The 19555-nt window shown below is 35.1% G+C and overlaps 1 protein-coding gene across 2 annotated transcripts in view; it reads left to right on the top strand.

The window, feature by feature from the left end:
* CNTN5 (contactin 5) overlaps window positions 1–19555 on the top strand; it is a 584072-nt gene that overhangs the window by 511442 nt on the left and 53075 nt on the right. For both annotated transcript variants that reach the window (XM_079302225.1, XM_079302226.1), the window contains 2 exons: window positions 10828–10955; window positions 11889–12064. In XM_079302225.1, coding sequence (XP_079158351.1) covers window positions 10828–10955; window positions 11889–12064 — 304 coding nt within the window. The remainder of the gene's footprint in view (window positions 1–10827; window positions 10956–11888; window positions 12065–19555) is intronic.

Below are 19555 nucleotides of genomic sequence, written 5' to 3' on the forward strand. Positions count from 1 at the left end.
TAAGAATGGAGCCATATTTGCTTCTATCCTTTGCTTTCTTTCTGGATGTAGCAACAGATTATTTAGATATTTCACACTAGATATAGCTGTCAGTGAAGACGATAGGTAAAAGAAATGCTGGGATTTCCAAGGGTAAACTCAGAAATATTGTGGAAGTAAGCAATGACTGCCCCTTATGGTTACAGCATGGTGATCTCTGATTTGGATAACCAGGGAGCCAGCAGGGACATCTTACTACAAAGGAGGAGCAAACATTCTATTCTATCACTTCTATTGCTGTACTAATACTAAAACATACAATCCCATACAATCTATCAAACTTATCAGTGTTCAAAATTCTCTGAACATCTCAGCAAATGTATTTTGGGAAATAAGGTAGTGTATGTTCTAATTATTCTTTTTCCATTTTCAGAAGTTACTTTTGTACTCACAAATTCTTTTACTCTGTCTTGTTTAGATCATGTATTTTTCATGAAAACAGTGTGTCAAACTCATCTGTAGTCCAGTTTATGATTATTAGACAGAGAGAAAATAGGGGTTATTTCACAGCAGTGATGGTTGGAATATCAGCAGTTCTGTGGAGCACTGACTCTCATAATGACAATTCTAAATAACTAGGGAAGAACTCGTAGCTACTGATCCAAGCATAATATGCATCATGCTAATGGAATCTCCCCTCCAAAGAGTTTCTACCTGGACCAATATGCAGTAAGGGCAGACTTTGGACACTCTTCCATAATGGTGAAAGCAATCAGTCTTCATCTTTCAGAGTCTAGCAGAACCTACCATATGACAGAAATAATTGGAGGTTCTCCAGTCGACAACAGAGTTGGTTTGATATGACAGTAAGGCAGACATTGCCACATTCAACTGTCCTATCTTTGTACTACAACTGAGATTAGACATAGGAGATAGCTGAAACCACACTTTTGCAAAATGCACTCAAATAAAAAGTAGCAAAAGTAACAAATTAACAGAATGCTATATTAATGGTCTTTATCAGTAGAGCATTAAAACTATCTGAGCCCTCCCATACCATGATAATATAAATCTCATTGTCCTGTCTATTTCTGAAAATGTCAGGAAAGAATATGCCTTTTTTGGTGTGTTTTGATACATTATATGAATGGGACACAGAAAGCATGTATGTAAGTTCTAAACATTTTCAAACCTTCATGCTGGCTATTTTTAAGGAATTGCAACCCCCTTGCTGATTTGATTCTTACCAGCTGGCTTCCTTCTCAAGCATCCAACCATCAGTTTGATTCCTGGTTCCCCACTGCCTTGCTTGGGATTAGAGCATTCAGTTCCCAGTGGTGCTTCAATGATTGACTGTCTATGTGTGCCAGGGACAGAGCACTACAAGGTAGAAAACAGCTCCATCAGGGAGAGTCTTAAACAATACATATTAATTAACTGAAAATTGCAATGGTGTGGGGGGTTTTTTGGGGGGAGGGAGGTGGGACAAGGACTATGTGTTGTTCTTGGTTTTTCTTGAGAGCAAGAGCTTAATGCAAAAGACAATAATTTATAATCTTCCACCAGCTCTTCTATTCACATGAAGGTGGTAAAAGTACATCTAACAAAATAATTTTTCAGACGGGTGGGAAGTATTCTATTTCATTGCTGTGTTACATGAAAGTACCACTTGCAGTTAATACTCCAGTAGTGTTGCTGTGGAGCATGAATCAAAACTGGAAAGCAGGTTCCATCTGACTGGACGTCATTACACAGCTTACAGCAATAAAGCTTGAGCTCGATGACTGCCCTGAGCATATGAAAACTTCCCATGTAAACATCTAATTAACAGCCTTCAATTTACAATAATATAATTCAAATGAAATTCAAGTTTCTGCTCTTCATATTATGTTGCTGAAGTTAATGTTAGCACTTCAAGCATAGGATAGTTTGGCTATTTCGAGATGTCTTTATCTAGTATGAGCCATAATAGAACAATATAGTTGAATGAAATTATGTTATTTTACACTGGCTAAAGATCTGCCTCCTCGAGCATCTGGTCTATTTGAATTTTACCTCTTACTTATAAGGTCTGCCTTTGAGTATTAATGTTGCTTTTCTAACTGACAAGTGAAACATAGAAATATCTTAGAGTAACTAAAATTTCCTGTGTATTTTTCTTTTCCTGGGGGGGTCATGTAGTCTTTGTACATGTTATTATTTCTAAAGCTTCTGAGTAAAATAGAGTAAGTTAATAATTCATTATTGTCACTTAGAAACATGGAGAAAATTATTGTGTTAAGGCTTTTCCTTGAAAAGAAGGAATCTTTTTGCAGTAGGAAAATATTTCTGACATTGAAATAGTGTGCAAAGAAAAGGAAAAAATTTAATTATTAAAATATTTAAATATTAAAATGGATATTAAATTTAAATGATTCAAGAGTATGATAAGAATTTTAAAAAATCTGAAAGAACATTTCAATAATTGTAGAGTATTTTCAGCATATTTAGAGATAAATTGCTCTAAACCAACTGTATTTTATAAGAGCTTTTAAAAGACATCTTGGACTTCAATGCAGGGTAGAAAAGACCTTAAATGGCCTTTTCTAACAATTTCTTGAACAAGTGTTTCTGGAACACTTATCCTGATATATCTTCTTTCTTTGCATGAGATGAAACCCATTTGAGGGGAAAAATATTTAAGCAGCACGACAAAGTACAAGTTTGTTAAGTGATATTAAATTTTGAATATGAACCAATATAACCTTGAGCTCACCATTCAATATATAGAATAATTTAAAAATCTGCTTGTTGTATAATTTCTCTAGCTGATAGATTACTGATCTGAACTGTTGCATTTACAGTTTGGCTCTGTTTCAGTTTATTACCTTAGTTATCTTCAGTTTATTACTTAGGAATTCAATTTTTAGCACCTTTCTATCATTCTTGACATTGATGCTGTTAATAGAGTCTTTAAAGCAAACTATGTGCTTAAGTTTTGGTTTTGATAAAGTGATTAATGCAAAGCACCATTTAAATAATGATCTACTAATAATAATGACCCATAATGACCAATGCAAAGAAAAAAGCACTTGTAAAGGCCCTTCCATTTCTGACATATCAGTATTTTCCAGACTTTACTGCAGAGAAACACTGCAGAGATCATATTTATTCTCTTTTCTTAGAACAGAAGCTACAGTTGTTAGCAAAAAAATATTTCTAGTGTCATCCACATGAAATTATATTTACATACATGGACATCATTTACATCAGTGAGGGCTGTGTGTTTTTATGCACAAATGTTACTGTGCAGCAAACAGCAAGGACGAAATAAGGACAAAATAAGAGGCCTGGCTGTGGCTACTGTGAAAGAAACTGCCCTAAGACAGTTTGCATAGATTAGCTTAAATAGAGCTGGAAGTAGTTTGTGGTACATTAACAATAAGGTTTAGCATATTCCAATGACCTAAGATATCACACACAGGAATCATACCATTGTAAATATTTGAAAGCATGAAGTGAAAAAAATCCATATAATTTCGTGCTTTGTCAAGGGACTGTGCCAAATATAGGGTTTTTTCCTAATTAAGTCATCAATATTAAAATAAAAATTACTCTACCTAGGGTGATATTATTAAAAAATGTATATAAAGTAGATTGTCTTTTGCTTATCTAAGTGGCTTTACTATAGCATCCCATCCATCTTCTCTAAACATTAAGGGTTTGCGAATCTATTTTGAAGGAGCAAGAGGAGGCAAAGGGAAATGAGATAGCCCAAAGCCATTCATGGAGAAATAAGGGTTTCAACTATTTACAAATACTTGTTCTGATTCCTTGTAGTCTAAATTAAAGCAAACTGATAGATCTCAAACCCAAACTAATGCCAAATGACAGATTACTAAGAGCAGAACACTGTGAGGGGCCACAGGCTAAATGAGTCAGTGCAGCTTCTCTCCATTTGCATCTTTAAAATTCTTATTTCCAACATGCAGACAAGCCAATGTCTTATTCCTGATTTTAGATCCAAATGAAAAATGCAGAGGATTCTTTTCCAACCACCAATAACTTTCTTTTTAATTTCAGTTACTAGGTGTTAAAATTTGCAAAGGTTTAAAATAAATGTTATGCTTCTCTGCTTGCTGTGGTTATATCTCTAATGTGCTATAAAAAAATACTTTTATTTGAATGTCAAAAGATAATACCAAAAGAATGAATTGGAAACAAAGATACTAGTATCTATAGCCTAACCAGGATCTATAACCTAAGCAAAATACCCATTACTAATTCTTCCTCCCCACCAAAAATGGCCAGACATCTGACTTCTAATTTTTCTTACTCTTTAATTGTTATTTAAAGAATATCAACTTCAAGTATAAGCTGCATTACATTAATTTCTATTAAGATCCAGACACTGTGTCCCTGTCTGTGCAACAAGTCCTCAGTAAAAATCTGATTTTTTGTGTAGCATTTCTAACATTTGCTGCCTCAACTGCTCATCTCAATTTCTATCACAACATCAAGACATCTCTTTGTGAGAATCTGCTATGAATGATGCAACAGAATGAAAATTAGAGTTTCCATATCACATTATCTTAGTCTTGGTGCAAGTCTCTGCTCACTGATTTAACATGTGACATGGAGAAGAAATGCACATCCTGGCCCCAGTCAGTCAAGGTAAAATTGTCCCTGGTGATAAAGAAAGCTGAAAATTTCCGGCATCAATTTCCAACATACAATAGTATGTCCTCTACCAGCTGTAAACAATATGTGAGAATTTATATGATGGGTGATAGCAGATAATAATGAATTGATATTTTTTCAGTAAGACAGTGGAACAGTAAAAGTATCTGCACTACTTGCACATTCCATTTATACTTAAGAGTCAATCAAAGGAAAAATTAAATGCAGGCAGACTGTATCTCCTTTTTTTATACCAAAACAATGATGTCTATATTTCCCATTTCTTACTCCTTCCCCTCAACATAAGATCAAATTTTATGGTCAGTCTCAAAAGTTTTCTGTAAAAAGAGCAACAGGAAGTAAATAAAATAAAATAAGAAAAAGGAAAAACAAACATTCAAACCTTCCCTTCCCATACAAGCAACTCTTACATATCATATCCTACTTACTCCCATTCTCTAAAGCACGTGAAACCTAAAGGAAGCTGAACTTTGTCAGTCACTTTTGTGGGGACCTTACACTCTGTTCACTTCCACCAGCATTTTTCTTACCTCTCTGTCAGTGAGCAGTGATTAAAAGAAAGCATTTCAGACTGCCAAGTAATGGACATCCAAACACCATCTATACGAAGAGATCCACCATTTCTTACGAGCCTGATTTCCATCCATCAGCTTCTTAGCAGACACTTGATCTCAGAAAATATCTTTCTATTCACATCAACACCCCATATGCAAACAGCATGGAATTTCATCCTGCCAGATAAAGCAGTCCATTCTTTGCCAAGGACTTAATCTCCCAGTGCATACTTCATTGCTGAAAGAACAAAATTGACCAAATCACTGATCTGAGTCAGCTAATGCATTTTTGTTTAAGGAAATGTACTAAGCATGTTTTCCAAACTAAGGTGTTACTGGTGAATATAAACTTGGAATAGACTGCAATATTTTTACAGCAGAAATAATAATTTGAAAATATTATCTGCAAACTATAGTTGCTGAGCATTTTGCAGCCTTCCAATGTCAATCAAGCCTTAGGGGGGAAAATTTTCACTCTCATTCATGTTTCTGTGGCTTTTTAGCAGTTCTCAAACTAGTTTAACGGATTATGTTGTCAATCACAAAACCGACATTATAAAAATGTTACTAATATGTATATCCAAACTTGCTGATGTCCAAGGAAACTACAGCTGCTGCAAGCTGCATCCAATAACTGCACTATTCCTGATACAATCAGAGAGGAAAATTATAATATGCAAAGATATAAGATACACCTTGAAATCACTTTCAATTTCAATTTAGCTCTTTTAATTATTTATATTTTTGGGGAGGTTCAGCTTTGTGGGCAGTGAGGCTTGTGGCTAATTGATTTCTATGTCTCTGCTTTAAGCACTTACATCCTCTCATAGGTCATCTGTCACATTAGTCAGCCCAGGTGTCTAATGGCTATTTCTGTATAAGGAGGTAGCATGAACCAATAGAAGAAGCAAAAAGTTGATACTATTCACACTATCCACAGTCCAAAGATTCTCTTTGGAATAGCTCTAGTTCCATTCCACAGATGGGTTCGTGTTTTTATATGAAAAGCAATTCACTCCTCAAGCATCCCTTCTAGTTTAGTATCAACTGAATTTCAGGTGCTCAGACTGCTCCATTTCACAAACCAAGGCCACAGCAAGTGGGGACAATGAGGAAATTGATTTCCTTTTCTTGCAGCAGCTGGGATTTTGTCCCAAAAATTATGTAAGATCATGAAATGTACTTATATCTGGGGAACTAAATTAAGATTTGAGGGTAGGATTCAGTTTCAGATTGAGATACCAATGTGTGGAGACCTACAGTATGAATTAGACATCTGCACATTTTAAGCTTTTATAGAGGTTCAACTGACTGCTAGCAAGATCCATTAATTAACATGTAAAATAGAAACTCATCTCATGTACAGTTTTAATTTTACAAACAGCCTCTACAACAAAAGGTTTTCTTTCCTCCATGGTCATCATGTTGATCCTTCCAAATGTCAGCTTGATTGGAAATAATCTTTCTGAATACTGATGATCAAAATTGTCTTTGTTAAATTTCCTCAGAACTTAATGTATTAATACTCCCATAAAGAGATGAAGATTGGTGTCTGTTGGTATCTGGTATCTGTTAGGGTTCCTTTGTCCTTTACTGCATGGTCCTCTTAGTCCAGAGTCAAAACTACAGCTATTCTATGAATCTGGTTCAGCTGCTGTGTCAAAGAACCATTTATTTAATCAAATTTTCAGCAGCCTTTTTGTATCCTGGTATATTGAAAAATGATATCATAGTACAAAAACCAATTTGTCTTCAAAAAAAAAAAAAAAAAGTAATTTCTTCAACCAGTTTCTTAATAATCCTTAGTTTTTGTATTAAATATATTTAACTAGTCATGTGAATGACATTTGTCTCAAGACATCTTTGTGACATCAAGACATTAACTCTCATCTCTTTTTCTTCTTGTTATTAGATACATGGAAATTCTTTTCTACAGAGACAGTGCCTTTTATGGACAACATCCATTTCCTTTATCTGATTGTAATGATTTTATGTAATGATTATAATGATTTTTCTTATACTTAAATATAAATAAATAAATAAATAAATCTCCAAACTCTCACCTTGGTCGCTAAACTATCCTTTCTCTATTTGTTCATCTATCATCATCTTTCTCTCAGTTTCTAGTTAGTTAATAATTTAGGACTGCTTCTTTTCCTGAATTATCCTTAATTCTATATCAGTCCCATTTTCCTCTCTTTGCTTCCTTTCTATCTATGAAGTAAAAAAACTTTTTTGCCATTTAATATTTTTTGTTAAAATATGTAGACATGCTATGCAGGTGGTCTCTCTGTGACTGAGAGATATTGGCAGGGAAGGAAGAGAAGTCTATGTTCCTGCTGTGTGCAGCAAGTATTATATGAATAAATAAAGCATTTGAGTTTCCATCATAACCAGGCCTCTGGCTTTTTTCCCAAACACACAAAAAAAAAAAAAAAAGGGAGGACAGATGAGTGCTAGACACCTTAATGAAAATATTAATTTCTGAGCCAAGTAATGCACCAGCAAATGTGTTTGCAATTCCTTTGTTTGAGTGATTACTCTTTCCCTCATGAATAATAGGAGCTGTAACTACATAGAAATGTAATAGATAATATCCATAGGATTCATTAGATAACCTTCCATATGCATCTAACTTTCTTTTCCACCAAGGTCAGAATCTCCAAATTGCTTTATATAAAGACTTAAGCTGTGTATAAGCTTCTATAATTTGCAAACATTAAAGGAATGTCCTTTCATTTTTCTGATCCTGTCAGTATGAGAACCATCACTGTTCTGCAAAGGCTATTGCCATACAAATGATGTAATCAGAGCATTGAAAACTGAGCATGTTGTTAGATCTTTTTTTTAAATTACACCAAGAGAAAATGAAGAAAGCTTGCATCCCTGTCAGTTTCTAAAGCAGAGATTTTCTTCAAAGGTGTGATATATCCTAATAAAGTTTTAAGCCTTATTATTTGTTGGAAAAAAAACCAAACACTCAAAACTCTAATGTAGAGTCATTTTCTTAATACAATAATGTTTTCTATAAAATTATATTTTGACAAAGACTGGTGTATATATTTTTTTAGAGCAGGATGGGAGATGCATCTTCAAGTACTGGAGTACATTAGTACTGGAGTACCCTAGAGCTGACATGACCTTCCTCTGCCCCATTCACTTTTGAAGCTATTATTTTCTTCTGCTGTCTGCTGAGAGCACTGAGTGGTTTCACATCTGAAGTGAACAGAAGCACATTTTTCACTGGAATGAAATTCTGTTTTCTCTACCATAATGTTTATAAACTTCGGATAATAAACTGCCATTTCTTACAGAGTTAGAAAATAGGGAATATTATTCTTTTTCTTGAAAAAGGCAGAAAGAAAAGGAGGGAAGGGAGGAAGGGAGGAAGGGAGGAAGGGAGGAAGGGAGGAAGGGAGGAAGGGAGGAAGGGAGGAAGGGAGGAAGGGAGGAAGGAGGAGGAAGAAGGAAGGAAGGGAGGAAGGGGAGGAAGGAGGAAGGGGGAAGGGAGGAAGGGAGGAGGGAGGAAGGAGAAGGGAGGAAAGGGAAGGAAGAAAGAAGGAAAGAAAGAAAGAAAGAAAGAAAGAAAGAAAGAAAAGAAAGAAAGAAAGAAAGAAAGAAAGAAAGAAAGAAAGAAAGAAGAAGAAAGAAAGAAAGAAAGAAGAAAGAAAGAAAGAAAGAAAGGAAAGAAAGAAAGAAAGAAAGAAAGAAAGAAGAAGAAAGAGAGAAAGAGAGAAAGAAGAAAGAGAGAAAGAGAGAAGAGAGAAGAGAGAGAAAGAGAGAAAGAGAGAAAGAGAGAAAGAAGAAAGAAAGAAAGAAAGAAAGAAAGAAAGAAAGAAAGAGAGAAAAGAGAGAAGAGAGAAAGAGAGAAAGAGAGAATAGAGAGAAAGAGAGAAAGAGAGAAAAAGAGAGAAAGAGAGAAAGAGAGGGAAAGAGAGAGAGAGAGAGAGAAAGAAGAGAGAGAGAGAGGAAAGAGAGAAAGAGAGAAAGAGAGAAAGAGAGAAAGAGAGAAAGAGAGAAAGAGAGAAAGGAAAGAAAGAAAGAAAGAAGAAGAAAGAAAGAAAGAAAGAAAGAAAGAAAGAAAGAAAGAAAGAAAGAAAGAAAGAAAGAAAGAAAGAAAGAAAGAAAGAAAGAAAGAAAGAAAGAAAGAAAGAAAGAAAGAAAGAGAAAGAAAGAATACCTGCAGATCCATTTAATGGTTTAATTTGAGCACTTTATTGAATTTTAAGCCTATGTAAATCACTCCAAGTGTAAAGCAAAAGTAACAGCTTTGAAGTTTAGCACATGCAGCCTGTAAATGCATTTCCTTCTCTCTTTTGCTGCTAATGAGCACAATGCAGTCCTGTCAAAAGTGTCAAATCCCTGATTAAATACTTCTCAAGGGTAAAACTCAACATTGCACCCTCCATGATTTCTGATCATAGACTTCACAGAGAATTCCCATCAGAAAGAGTGTCAGTCTATATTGTATCAGCCAGAAAGTCCTCTCTGGACAGGTATATTTAAAATCCAACCATCCCTGGGGAGGAGCCATCCACCTTCTTGTTTGGATTCTCTAACACAGAGAATCAAATTAGTTTTCAAATACAGAAGGAAGCACCTCATGTCTTCCCCCCCTCCCTTGGATGGGATACCTGAAAACATTGGCTGAGGATTATCTGTTTCCAGAGTCCATGCCTCTCAGCTTTCATCTCCCAAGACCTTCAAGAGAGTCGTAACCACTACCTAACCCAGGAAAGGATATACAAACCTGCAAGCAGAACTTGGATTAAATGTCATCTAAGAGCTTTCATATTTCTTTTTGGCTCCTAGTTCTCTGTCAGGAAAAGAGCCAGGATTATGTACTGCTCTTCCAGGGCTGCAGCTCTAAGATAGAATAAATTCAGGGTCTTGGTCATTTTAGAAGAGAAAAATCATGTTAATTTACATACTGCTTCATGGACTTTATGATTAATATTGTGTAAGCAAAACCAAAATTTGAAACTCCTAAATGTCAGCAGCTGAACATTCCTCACAAATATGCTATAGTGGGGTTACTTACAAAGAGGTATAGTGGAGCTGCAATTATAGATTCAGAGAAAAAAATAAAGGCCCATCTACAAAAAGCAAAGATTATTTAAGCCCCTTTGCTACACTGTGCTCTGATGCTATAAATCATATTTTGAACAGATACAATTAATTTTATAGGGTTTTTCCCTTGTCTTTCTTTGAATTTTGCTTCCCATTCTTCTCAGATCTGATTTCTAAGGTCATTTTTTTTCTAGATGGAATAACCTGTGCTTGACAATAATACAGTGGTGAAACTTTGAAGACAAATTATGAGGGATTACCTTTTTTACTGTTCTACAAAAGTTTCATTACAATTTGCCCCTAATAAGTGTCAAAGGATTCTAATCCACTGATGCTTCCATGAAAATTTTGAATTAAGGAAGGAGCAGCAAAACGGATTTATTAAAACCTTTTTGAAACAGAAAATAATTCAGTTATTGTCATCATCCCTTGCTACAGAGGCAGCAGTCCTTAATCCTCTTTATTATCTCTGAAAGATATCATCATGAAATTTGGTGGGAGGATGGGAGAGATATTTATGTATTTATGGATTTATCCTTTCCAGGATAACTATTCTTCCACATGGGAGTCTGCGAATCCTGAATGCTTCCAAGTCTGATGAAGGGCGGTATTTATGCCAAGGTGTAAATGTATTTGGATCTGCAGAAATCATTGCATCTGTATCTGTTAAAGGTATGAAAATATACTTCTATGGTAATGATGATTTCTATTGACTAATATTTAAATATTGCTAAGAATCCCCAGCCAACCATAAAACAACATTTTCCAAGAGAATAGAAAAGTGTTTCCAACCAGCTAAGGGGACTAAACACCATCTGGTCAAACATGGAATCAGATTCCATACTCCAACTGTTTTATTGTAGATCTGTCATAAGAATTAGTACATACATTAAATCACTCAAACTATAAATAATTCTAAAAGTAAAGGAATCAATATCCCTTTTAACATATTTTATCTTTGGGAACTCACTTACCCCAAACTTTTTCGGCATGAGAACAAACCTTTAAATTGAAGTAATAATTGAATCTATATAAAATCCAGAGAAAGGTAGTATCATAAAAGATTAATAATAATAGTAAAACCATTGAGTAGCAATCCATTTCTGAAACTTTTTTTTTTTTCTTCACTTTTTAGCTGAATTCATGCATTTTCTGTGCAGGTGTTCAAGTCTTTTGACTTCATTTTTCAAGCTTCTTCCTATATTTATTGATCCAGGAACCAACTTTTATTACTTTATTTGGCAAAACTGGAATTTTTATGCAATCACAAGATTCCAGGTGCTGCAGCCTTTAAAAAAAAAAAAAAAAAAAAAAAAAAAAAAAGTAGCTTTTCCTGAAACTAATAAAATTAATCTGTTCATTAATCCATCTATTGCTGTTTAAGATTCTGCCTTACTGACTCCCTGAAACTGCCTGTACCTTCCGATCCCCAGTGTCATCCTTCAGTATGCATTATGAATATATTTCAGTATTTGACTGCCTGTAATTCATACTAAGAGAAAATGTAAGCTCTGAGTAGACTCAGAAGTACTCAATCCTATTATTTTGGTCTGGCACTATAAGTAGATTTCCATCTGAGTGTTCCTAACCCTTTTCTATTTCCAGAACCAACAAGAATAGAGCTGACTCCCAAGAAGATTGAGTTAACAGTTGGAGAGAGCATTGTCCTCAGCTGCAAAGCCCTTCATGACAGCACAATGGATGTCACCTTCTACTGGACACTCAATGGGCAGCCAATTGACTTTGAGAAAGAAGGTGGACACTTTGAAAGCATCAAGGCAGTAAGTGACCATGCATTAGTCATCTCTCTGATGGGAACTGATAGAAATTTGCATGCTTTTATGTCTCCTGTTTACCAAATTTTCACCAAAATGAGAGATAAATTATTTCAGTAATATTGGAAAGAAATGTTAGATAGAGGAGGTTCAAACTGCAGATCACTAGAATTACTTCAAGTAGTTTCCATCAAGAAGTTATTAAATTTAAGCTTGTACATCCTATTATTAGTGATATATCTGATAATCTTTGTGAGGAAGTAAAAAGGAGTTTTCATCAAATCCTGCTTGCATTCTTCTGCTGATTTTAATATAGAAAGGATGCTGCTGTAAGCACTGATGTCTCTCTCACAGATAACATAGCTGTTGAAATGCCCTCACCTCCCAATGTTATACTTGACTAGAATATATTTTAATATCTGAATAGCAAGGGCTATATTTACTAACTCCCCTGCATGAGATACTTCCTAACCATATAACCACCATGTAAGTCAATAAGAATCATATGGACAAAAATATCCATACCAGTTTCAATATTGCCTCAATATGATCAAATAGTATGATCAAATAATTCAAACCCGTCTCATGAAAAATGATTTGAACATTTCTTAATAGAAAGAAATATTTTAATATGAACAAGTTTGGAAATGTAATCTACAGTCATTTAACAGAATCTTCTAGCTAATGAAATGGAAATCAAATGTCCATGACATGTTAACAGAGAAAAATGAAGTTCATAAAGGTCACGAAATTTTAAAACTTAATGGATCTCATTTGAGTACAATGTAGCAAAGTTAACTTTGCATTAAAAACCTTGTCAGCTGCAATACATTTATTCTTCTGCTTGCCTAAATGGAAGTCATACTCTTTGTGGAAGTCATATCCACTTGGCAGGGGGTTCATGCTTTTTAAAATGTGAGTTTAATTTAATAAACCTTTTAATTGAACAACATTAGTAAGGAAGGTTCTTGGCATAGGTACCTTCATCTGAGGAATAAAGCTCTTAAAACAACACTATTTAAATAAGAAGGAAAACTTTAATTATTTTTTAACTTCAAAGTCATTCTTTGATTCAGGAAAACACCCTATGGCAAGAATTTAACTTCAAGTCATTCCCAAGAAATGGACATCTAAAACATACTACATGGTTCTTTACATGTATTTCAGCATCTCTTTTCAAAGAAAATTTTTTATCACTGGGAAAAATCTAGAGGTTTCAAAATTTATAACAATAATTTCATATCTCATGTCAAAATAAAGCTAATTTAATATAATTTATTATATGAAAATATAGGATTTTGTAGATCTCTCTCAAAAATTCTTCATTAATTTCATTTCTGCAAGAGAAAGTCCTGACTCAATTGATAGAAATAAGGTTTATTCAAAGCGATCAAAGACAACATTCTATTTTCAGACAAATATTCATGCAAATCTCACTAAAATTACTGATTGCTTTAACTGTCCTGACATCATTAAAATTTGTCCAAAACTTGGTAGATTTAACCAGCTATTTGTGTTTACTACCTTCTCCTCGCTGTGCTGCTGGAAGGTCACTGCTACTTTACTAAGTAAAAACAGTACTGCTCACAGAATCACAGAATAAGCTGAGTTGGAAGGGACCCATAAGGATGCTCAAATCCAGCTCCTGATCCTGCACAGGACACCCCAAGAGTCACACCATGTGCCTGAGAGCATTGTCCAAATGCTCCTTGAACCCTGTCAGGCTGGTGCTGGCTCCCTGGGGAGCTGTTCCAGAGCCCAAACACCCTCTGGGTGAAGAACCTTTCTCTAATGTCCAATCTGAACCTCCCCTGACACAGCCTCAGGCAATTGCCTTGGGTCTTGTCACTGGTCACAAGTGTGAAGAGATCTGTACCTGCCCTTTTGCTTCCCCTAATAAGGATGGTGACAAGGTCTCACCTCAGCCTGCTCCAGGCTGAACAAGTCTCTCACAATGGAGTCAGTACTCAGTGTCTAAATGACTAAGTGACTTAGAGGATTTTAGAAAGTTGTTTATTAAGGAAAAATCTGATTTTATTTTTCTTTCCAGAGGCACATAAGCAATTTTTTTTCCCCTAAATCATAGATTTCAACAAACAGTAAACTTCAGCTGATCAGAAAATATAGTCCGTCTGGAAATAAAGGCATTATATATTTTGCAAAATATCACAGAATTAGATCCTACTTTGTCACTGTTAAAACTGTGTTGAAATAGTGAAATAATATACAACCCTGAAGAAGTACCAAAATAAAGGATCAAACCCCAATATTTTTCAACTGGACTAGCTCCATTTGCCTTTACAAGATGATCAGGCCATGCTTCCTTTACTTGCATTCCTAACTCATTTAAATGTCAAGACATTTCTGGTTTTCATCCTAAGGAGAGAATGGAAGTGTAGCCTTGGATCAGCTGGAAGGGGACTGAAAACAGCTGTTAGCACTTTATAGGCAGGATGGGGATGGGGAGTTACACTCCTCAGAGCAGAACAAAACATGGCCCTCTTAGCACAATCCTCATGGAAATTCCCTGAATGATGCTGGAAATAAAATGTGACATATCTTTTGGCACTCCCTTAAAGTAGTGATTAAAATACCTTGAATTTTGCGTTGTCCTGAAATGAAGCTGGATCAGTTGAGAGATGAAAATTTTGGAAGAGGTAACAGTGACTGTGGTAATACAGCAATTTTTCTGGTATCTTGACACAATTCCATACCTACACATTTGTGGAATGTTTTCAACTGTATCTCATTATCATTTCTGTTGACTACATTAGAATGAGAAATTAGTCAAAAGCTTAAAAATCTATTTCGTTACTTCACTGAATTCTAAAGCATGACCAGGTACCAGGAGCAATAGAAGATGAAACTCCTTTTTTGCTGTCTCTTTTAACTGTCTTTTTTGCTAATCTCTTTTAACCTATCCAGTTTCAAAGCTGAGATACAGAATGTGTTAAAGACATAGGTTTATTAATGGAGAAAACAAGATCTTGAAGTCTTAGAGAGTTCTATATTTATTCCTTATTTTTCTCTTCTGAATAAAAAACTTCAAAATTACATGAGTTGATTCTGAACAAAATGCTTTTTAAGGTAATACATTTAAGAAAAAATATCTTTTGTGTGCATGAAGTCACAGAACTATATGTCCATTTTTTCTGCATACACTGATACTTCATGAAATAAAAATATCTTCAGGCTTGCCTGCAGTTTCCTTATTTGTTTTAAAGCCTGACAAATTAAACATTATTTAAATGGGTTTTTCTAATAATAAAACCATTGTAAATTTCTCATCACTGCTTGCAGTGCTCATACTTTCACTGTGGCAGACCCAAGTGTTAAGTATGATGAGCATATTGATACTTAATGCAATGTTATAGTGATCACCAAAGTAACATTTATTTGCCCTGCAGAGAAAATTTCACTTACTAAAACTGCATGATCCCTAACAATTACAATTAAAAGAAAATCCTCTCCTACTAATAAATATTGCTTTGCTTGTTTTGAAATTATATCAGTAGCTTTTGTACAAAAAAAAAAAAAAAAGTGTTATAATTTTTCATGTTGAGATGTAATTTTTTATACAAACCATTTTTGCTGTTCTTTACTGAGCTATCAATGATTTAGTCCCTATACCAATTCAGGTACTTCAAGGACTTGCCTGGCAAAAAGATAAGTGTGATAAGGATGTCAGCTTGTGCATGAAGGGAATATTAAGGAAAATGGACCAGCTGAATTTCAGAATGAATTTTTAGAATGGCTGCAAATTGCAGTCTAAGAAAAGTAAGCATCCCAAATATTGTGTATATATAACTGCACTCTACATTTGGTGGCAGAACAATAATGCCAAGGGTTATATAGGACCAGAATCCTTTGGCATTGGGAATGTCTTATTTTGCCTAACAAAAGACTTGATAACATTTTAGGTTTTGTGAGGGATCTGTGTAATTAATAGAAAAGATTTTGAATGGAAGTCTGAATTTCCAAAATATTCTTATAGCAACACAGTATGCAATGGACTCAGAAAGTATAGACCTGCTTGTTTTTATTAGGATAGTTTTGATTTTCTGTCCCTTGTGCCAAATTCTAGTCAAAATTCTATTCAAAATGTTCGCTCCTAAAATCTCTACTGACCTTAATTTTCTCATAGACATATCCCTTTTACACCTAAAAATATCTGATTTTTTCAGTAGATCTTCATCCAACCATCATCATTCTGACTCTGTGCTTGAAGGCTGATACTGTTTTTATAGCAGCCAAACAAAATTATTTACTGTGGTTATCCACAGCCTGGTAAGCAGCAGCATTGCTCTTCATGTCCCCCACCTTGACTTTTCAGACTCAGGAAAGTGATTTGGTCTGAATACGTTCTTGGTCTTTGATCTTAGCTGAAACTGCCACCAGAGAAAGCAGTAACTACAACTTGTCATGCTATATTTTATGATGGTTATTTGTTCACATGGAAGTGAAAGGAAATCTACTGTTTTATTTCTGAAAGGACAGTAGATACAGATTGGACAATGCGCTTAATTCCTGCCTAGTACTGAAGATTCCAATCTGATAACCTAAAACTTTGGCAAGTGCTTAAATTTTCACCTTTCCTTGCATTTTCAAGACACTCCCTAATTTCTTGTAGTACTTTTATCATATTTGAGAAATTAAGATTCAAATTTCCTAAGCATTTCTAAATAGGAAGAGCTAAGTTCTACGCTACATGAAGTCAATTAAAACAGCAGGCTGTTAATAATAATGTCTTTCCTCTTTATTGGATGTAAACCCAAACAAGGTTAATTAAATAGGGGTTTTGCATAACATTCCTTCTGCCTCCCCACATGAGGAAAGCAGCAATAGTTGCCTTGCAGAAGATGACACAAAGAAGACACTCTATGCACAGTGAATTTCTGTTCAGGGTAAAGCTGCCATATCAGCATCATTGCTACCAATTTGTTTCACTGTCTGCTGCAATTCGTTCCTGCTGATGGAAGAGGCTGAACACAGCCATTGCTGTCAACTCTAATCTCTAGATATTTCAGACCTATGCTCATTACCAGGTTTTGCTCACTTGTCATGCTACAGCAGTTACCTATTTGAGCAAATAGGAGTAATTTAAAAAAAATTAAATCTCATCTTCTGTAAATAAATTGTTATTGCAAGTTAGGTAAGGTACTAAATGGAACAAGGATTTCTGGACTTTGTGTTCTGTGAGTGGTAACTACAAACCAAAATCCAAACACAATGAAGACCACAGTGAAATACTGCACTTTACTATGTGCTGCTTCCAGGGTATGAACAGTTCTAGTGAAGTGATTGAATTTATTTCATGCTGTGTTAGAAAGAGACACTCCAAACATTTCCTAGAATCAAAAAGAGTATGTAAATTGTTGTATTCAAGTGCTTGTGGCTTTGGCATTAAAAGAGAGTTAGGGACAGAGATGCTAAGCAACATCTTACCTTGTTTAGCCTGGAGAAAAGGAGGCTGAGGAGGCACTTATTGCCCTCTACAGCGGCTTCAAAGGAGGATGCAGTGAGGTAGGGATCAGTTATTCTGTCCCAGGCAACATAGCTGAGAGGTTGCACCAGGGGAGATTTAAATTAGATGTTATAAAAAATTTCTTCCCAGAAAGGGTGGGCAGGCATTGGAATAGGCTGCCCAATGAAGTGGTGAAATCAGGAATCCTGGAAATGTTCGAAAGGAGTGTGGATGTGGCACTCGGGAATCTGCTTTAAGGGTGAACAGGGTAGAGCTGAGTTAATGGTGGGACTCGATGATTTTAGGGGTCTTTTGCAATTCTCTTTAACAATTCTCTGAACTCTTCTATTTCATTTTATTTTAGACAAGGGAGATAATCAATAATTGTGGAAAATGTGAGCATCTTAACATTCCTGACCAATTTATATTAAAAAATTATTGTAATAAGTCATGAAATACAGTCAGATAATTTTTACTGGTTTGTTCCATTAACTTATTTGTACCTTTCCTTGTTTACGAGAAGCATTCTAATGCAAAAAATCTTGGGATAAATAAAAGACATTTCACAACAATCCATTTTTCCCTCTGTTTACTTGGAGCTGATGGATCATTTAACGGCTTGGCACAGTGTAAATCTGGGCTATAACAGCAGAGTCTATTGTTTGAACAACTGATCAATATCAGTACCTAAGGAAGCTTCCATTTAGAGCTCTGCTGCCTATTTTACACTTCCAGCTCTTCAGCCTCTCCCCCCGGCTGCTGTGGCAGTGTTTTCCAAAGCCAGTACTGGCAGTACTTCCCAATTCTTACACTCCCAATCTTCTGGTTTTATTCTTGAGGCCTTGCACCAGCAAACCTCAATTGTGTTGTTACAGAGAAGTGTCATGAGAGGAAGTTTTCACTGTCCTGAAACTCACCTCTACCTCTTGCCCTTTTTCTTTGTCTCTTGTTTGGTAAACCAAGACACAGCAAGCAACACAGTATGTTCACATAAATTCTTCATAAATGTTATCCAACAATATATATACTAAGAATCTTAATAATTAATATTTGTGTAACAATTGCTCTTGACATAATCTAATTAGCATAAACAAATAAGAAGTTTAAGTAGATCCCAAAGAAAATGATATAACACTAGGGGGGAAGAAAACCAGCAAGATATGATCATCATTTTCATTGTCACCTACTGCATGGGAGGGAGCTTCTAGAGGTCTTTTCTTCCTTTTTTTCTCACAGTAATAAAATCTCAAATACAGAAAATTAATTTAGCAACAGTAGTGTAGTGGGCCTCTGTCCTCAAGTTTACCATTTCATATCCCATCTCTTTTTTCATTCCTTTCCATTCTTATTGCTTTTCTCATGTTTTCATTAAACCCTTGATTTCACAAAACTGCCCCAGTACATGACATACCACCTGATAGCTGATAGTATTTTAACTTCATCTCTTTTGCTACATTCTTTCAATAAAATTGATCAAACTCATTTACAGCAATTCAAGATGCACTTGAGATGCATTTGAAGCATTTCAAGCTGATTCAAGTTCTCCTTGTCTACTCTCAACTCTCCATCACTCTCTGGCATCCACTCAAAGCCATCAGTGCTCCCCAAAACAACTCTTCATAATTCTTTCCTTGTCTAAGCAAACTGTTCATAAATACTGCCACTCAAAGACTCTGCACTCCCCCTGGGTGGTTCTTAAGGATTCACAAACCTAAAGTCATCTTTTTAGCTTCTTATAGACAAGGGAAATAAAAGGGTTTTTTTATCAGGTATGCCTGAGTCGATCTGCATCAGCCTGGATACTACTGTATAACCATTATTATCCTACCACATACCATTAATCACAACAAAACTGATAACAATTATTTCATCTTCTTTGTTCCAAATTGCTTATATGATTAAAGACAGAGTTCAGAATATAATTTTCCATTATCAATATATCAACCAAGAAATCTGCTGCTTCTTAGAAGATTAAATATTTGCAATTTGCAATCATCACAAGCAGTAGACAGAGGTAGTTGATATGCTCAAAC

This window comes from Erithacus rubecula, assembly GCF_903797595.1.
Source record: "Erithacus rubecula genome assembly, chromosome: 1".
Taxonomy (NCBI): Eukaryota; Metazoa; Chordata; class Aves; order Passeriformes; family Muscicapidae; genus Erithacus; species Erithacus rubecula.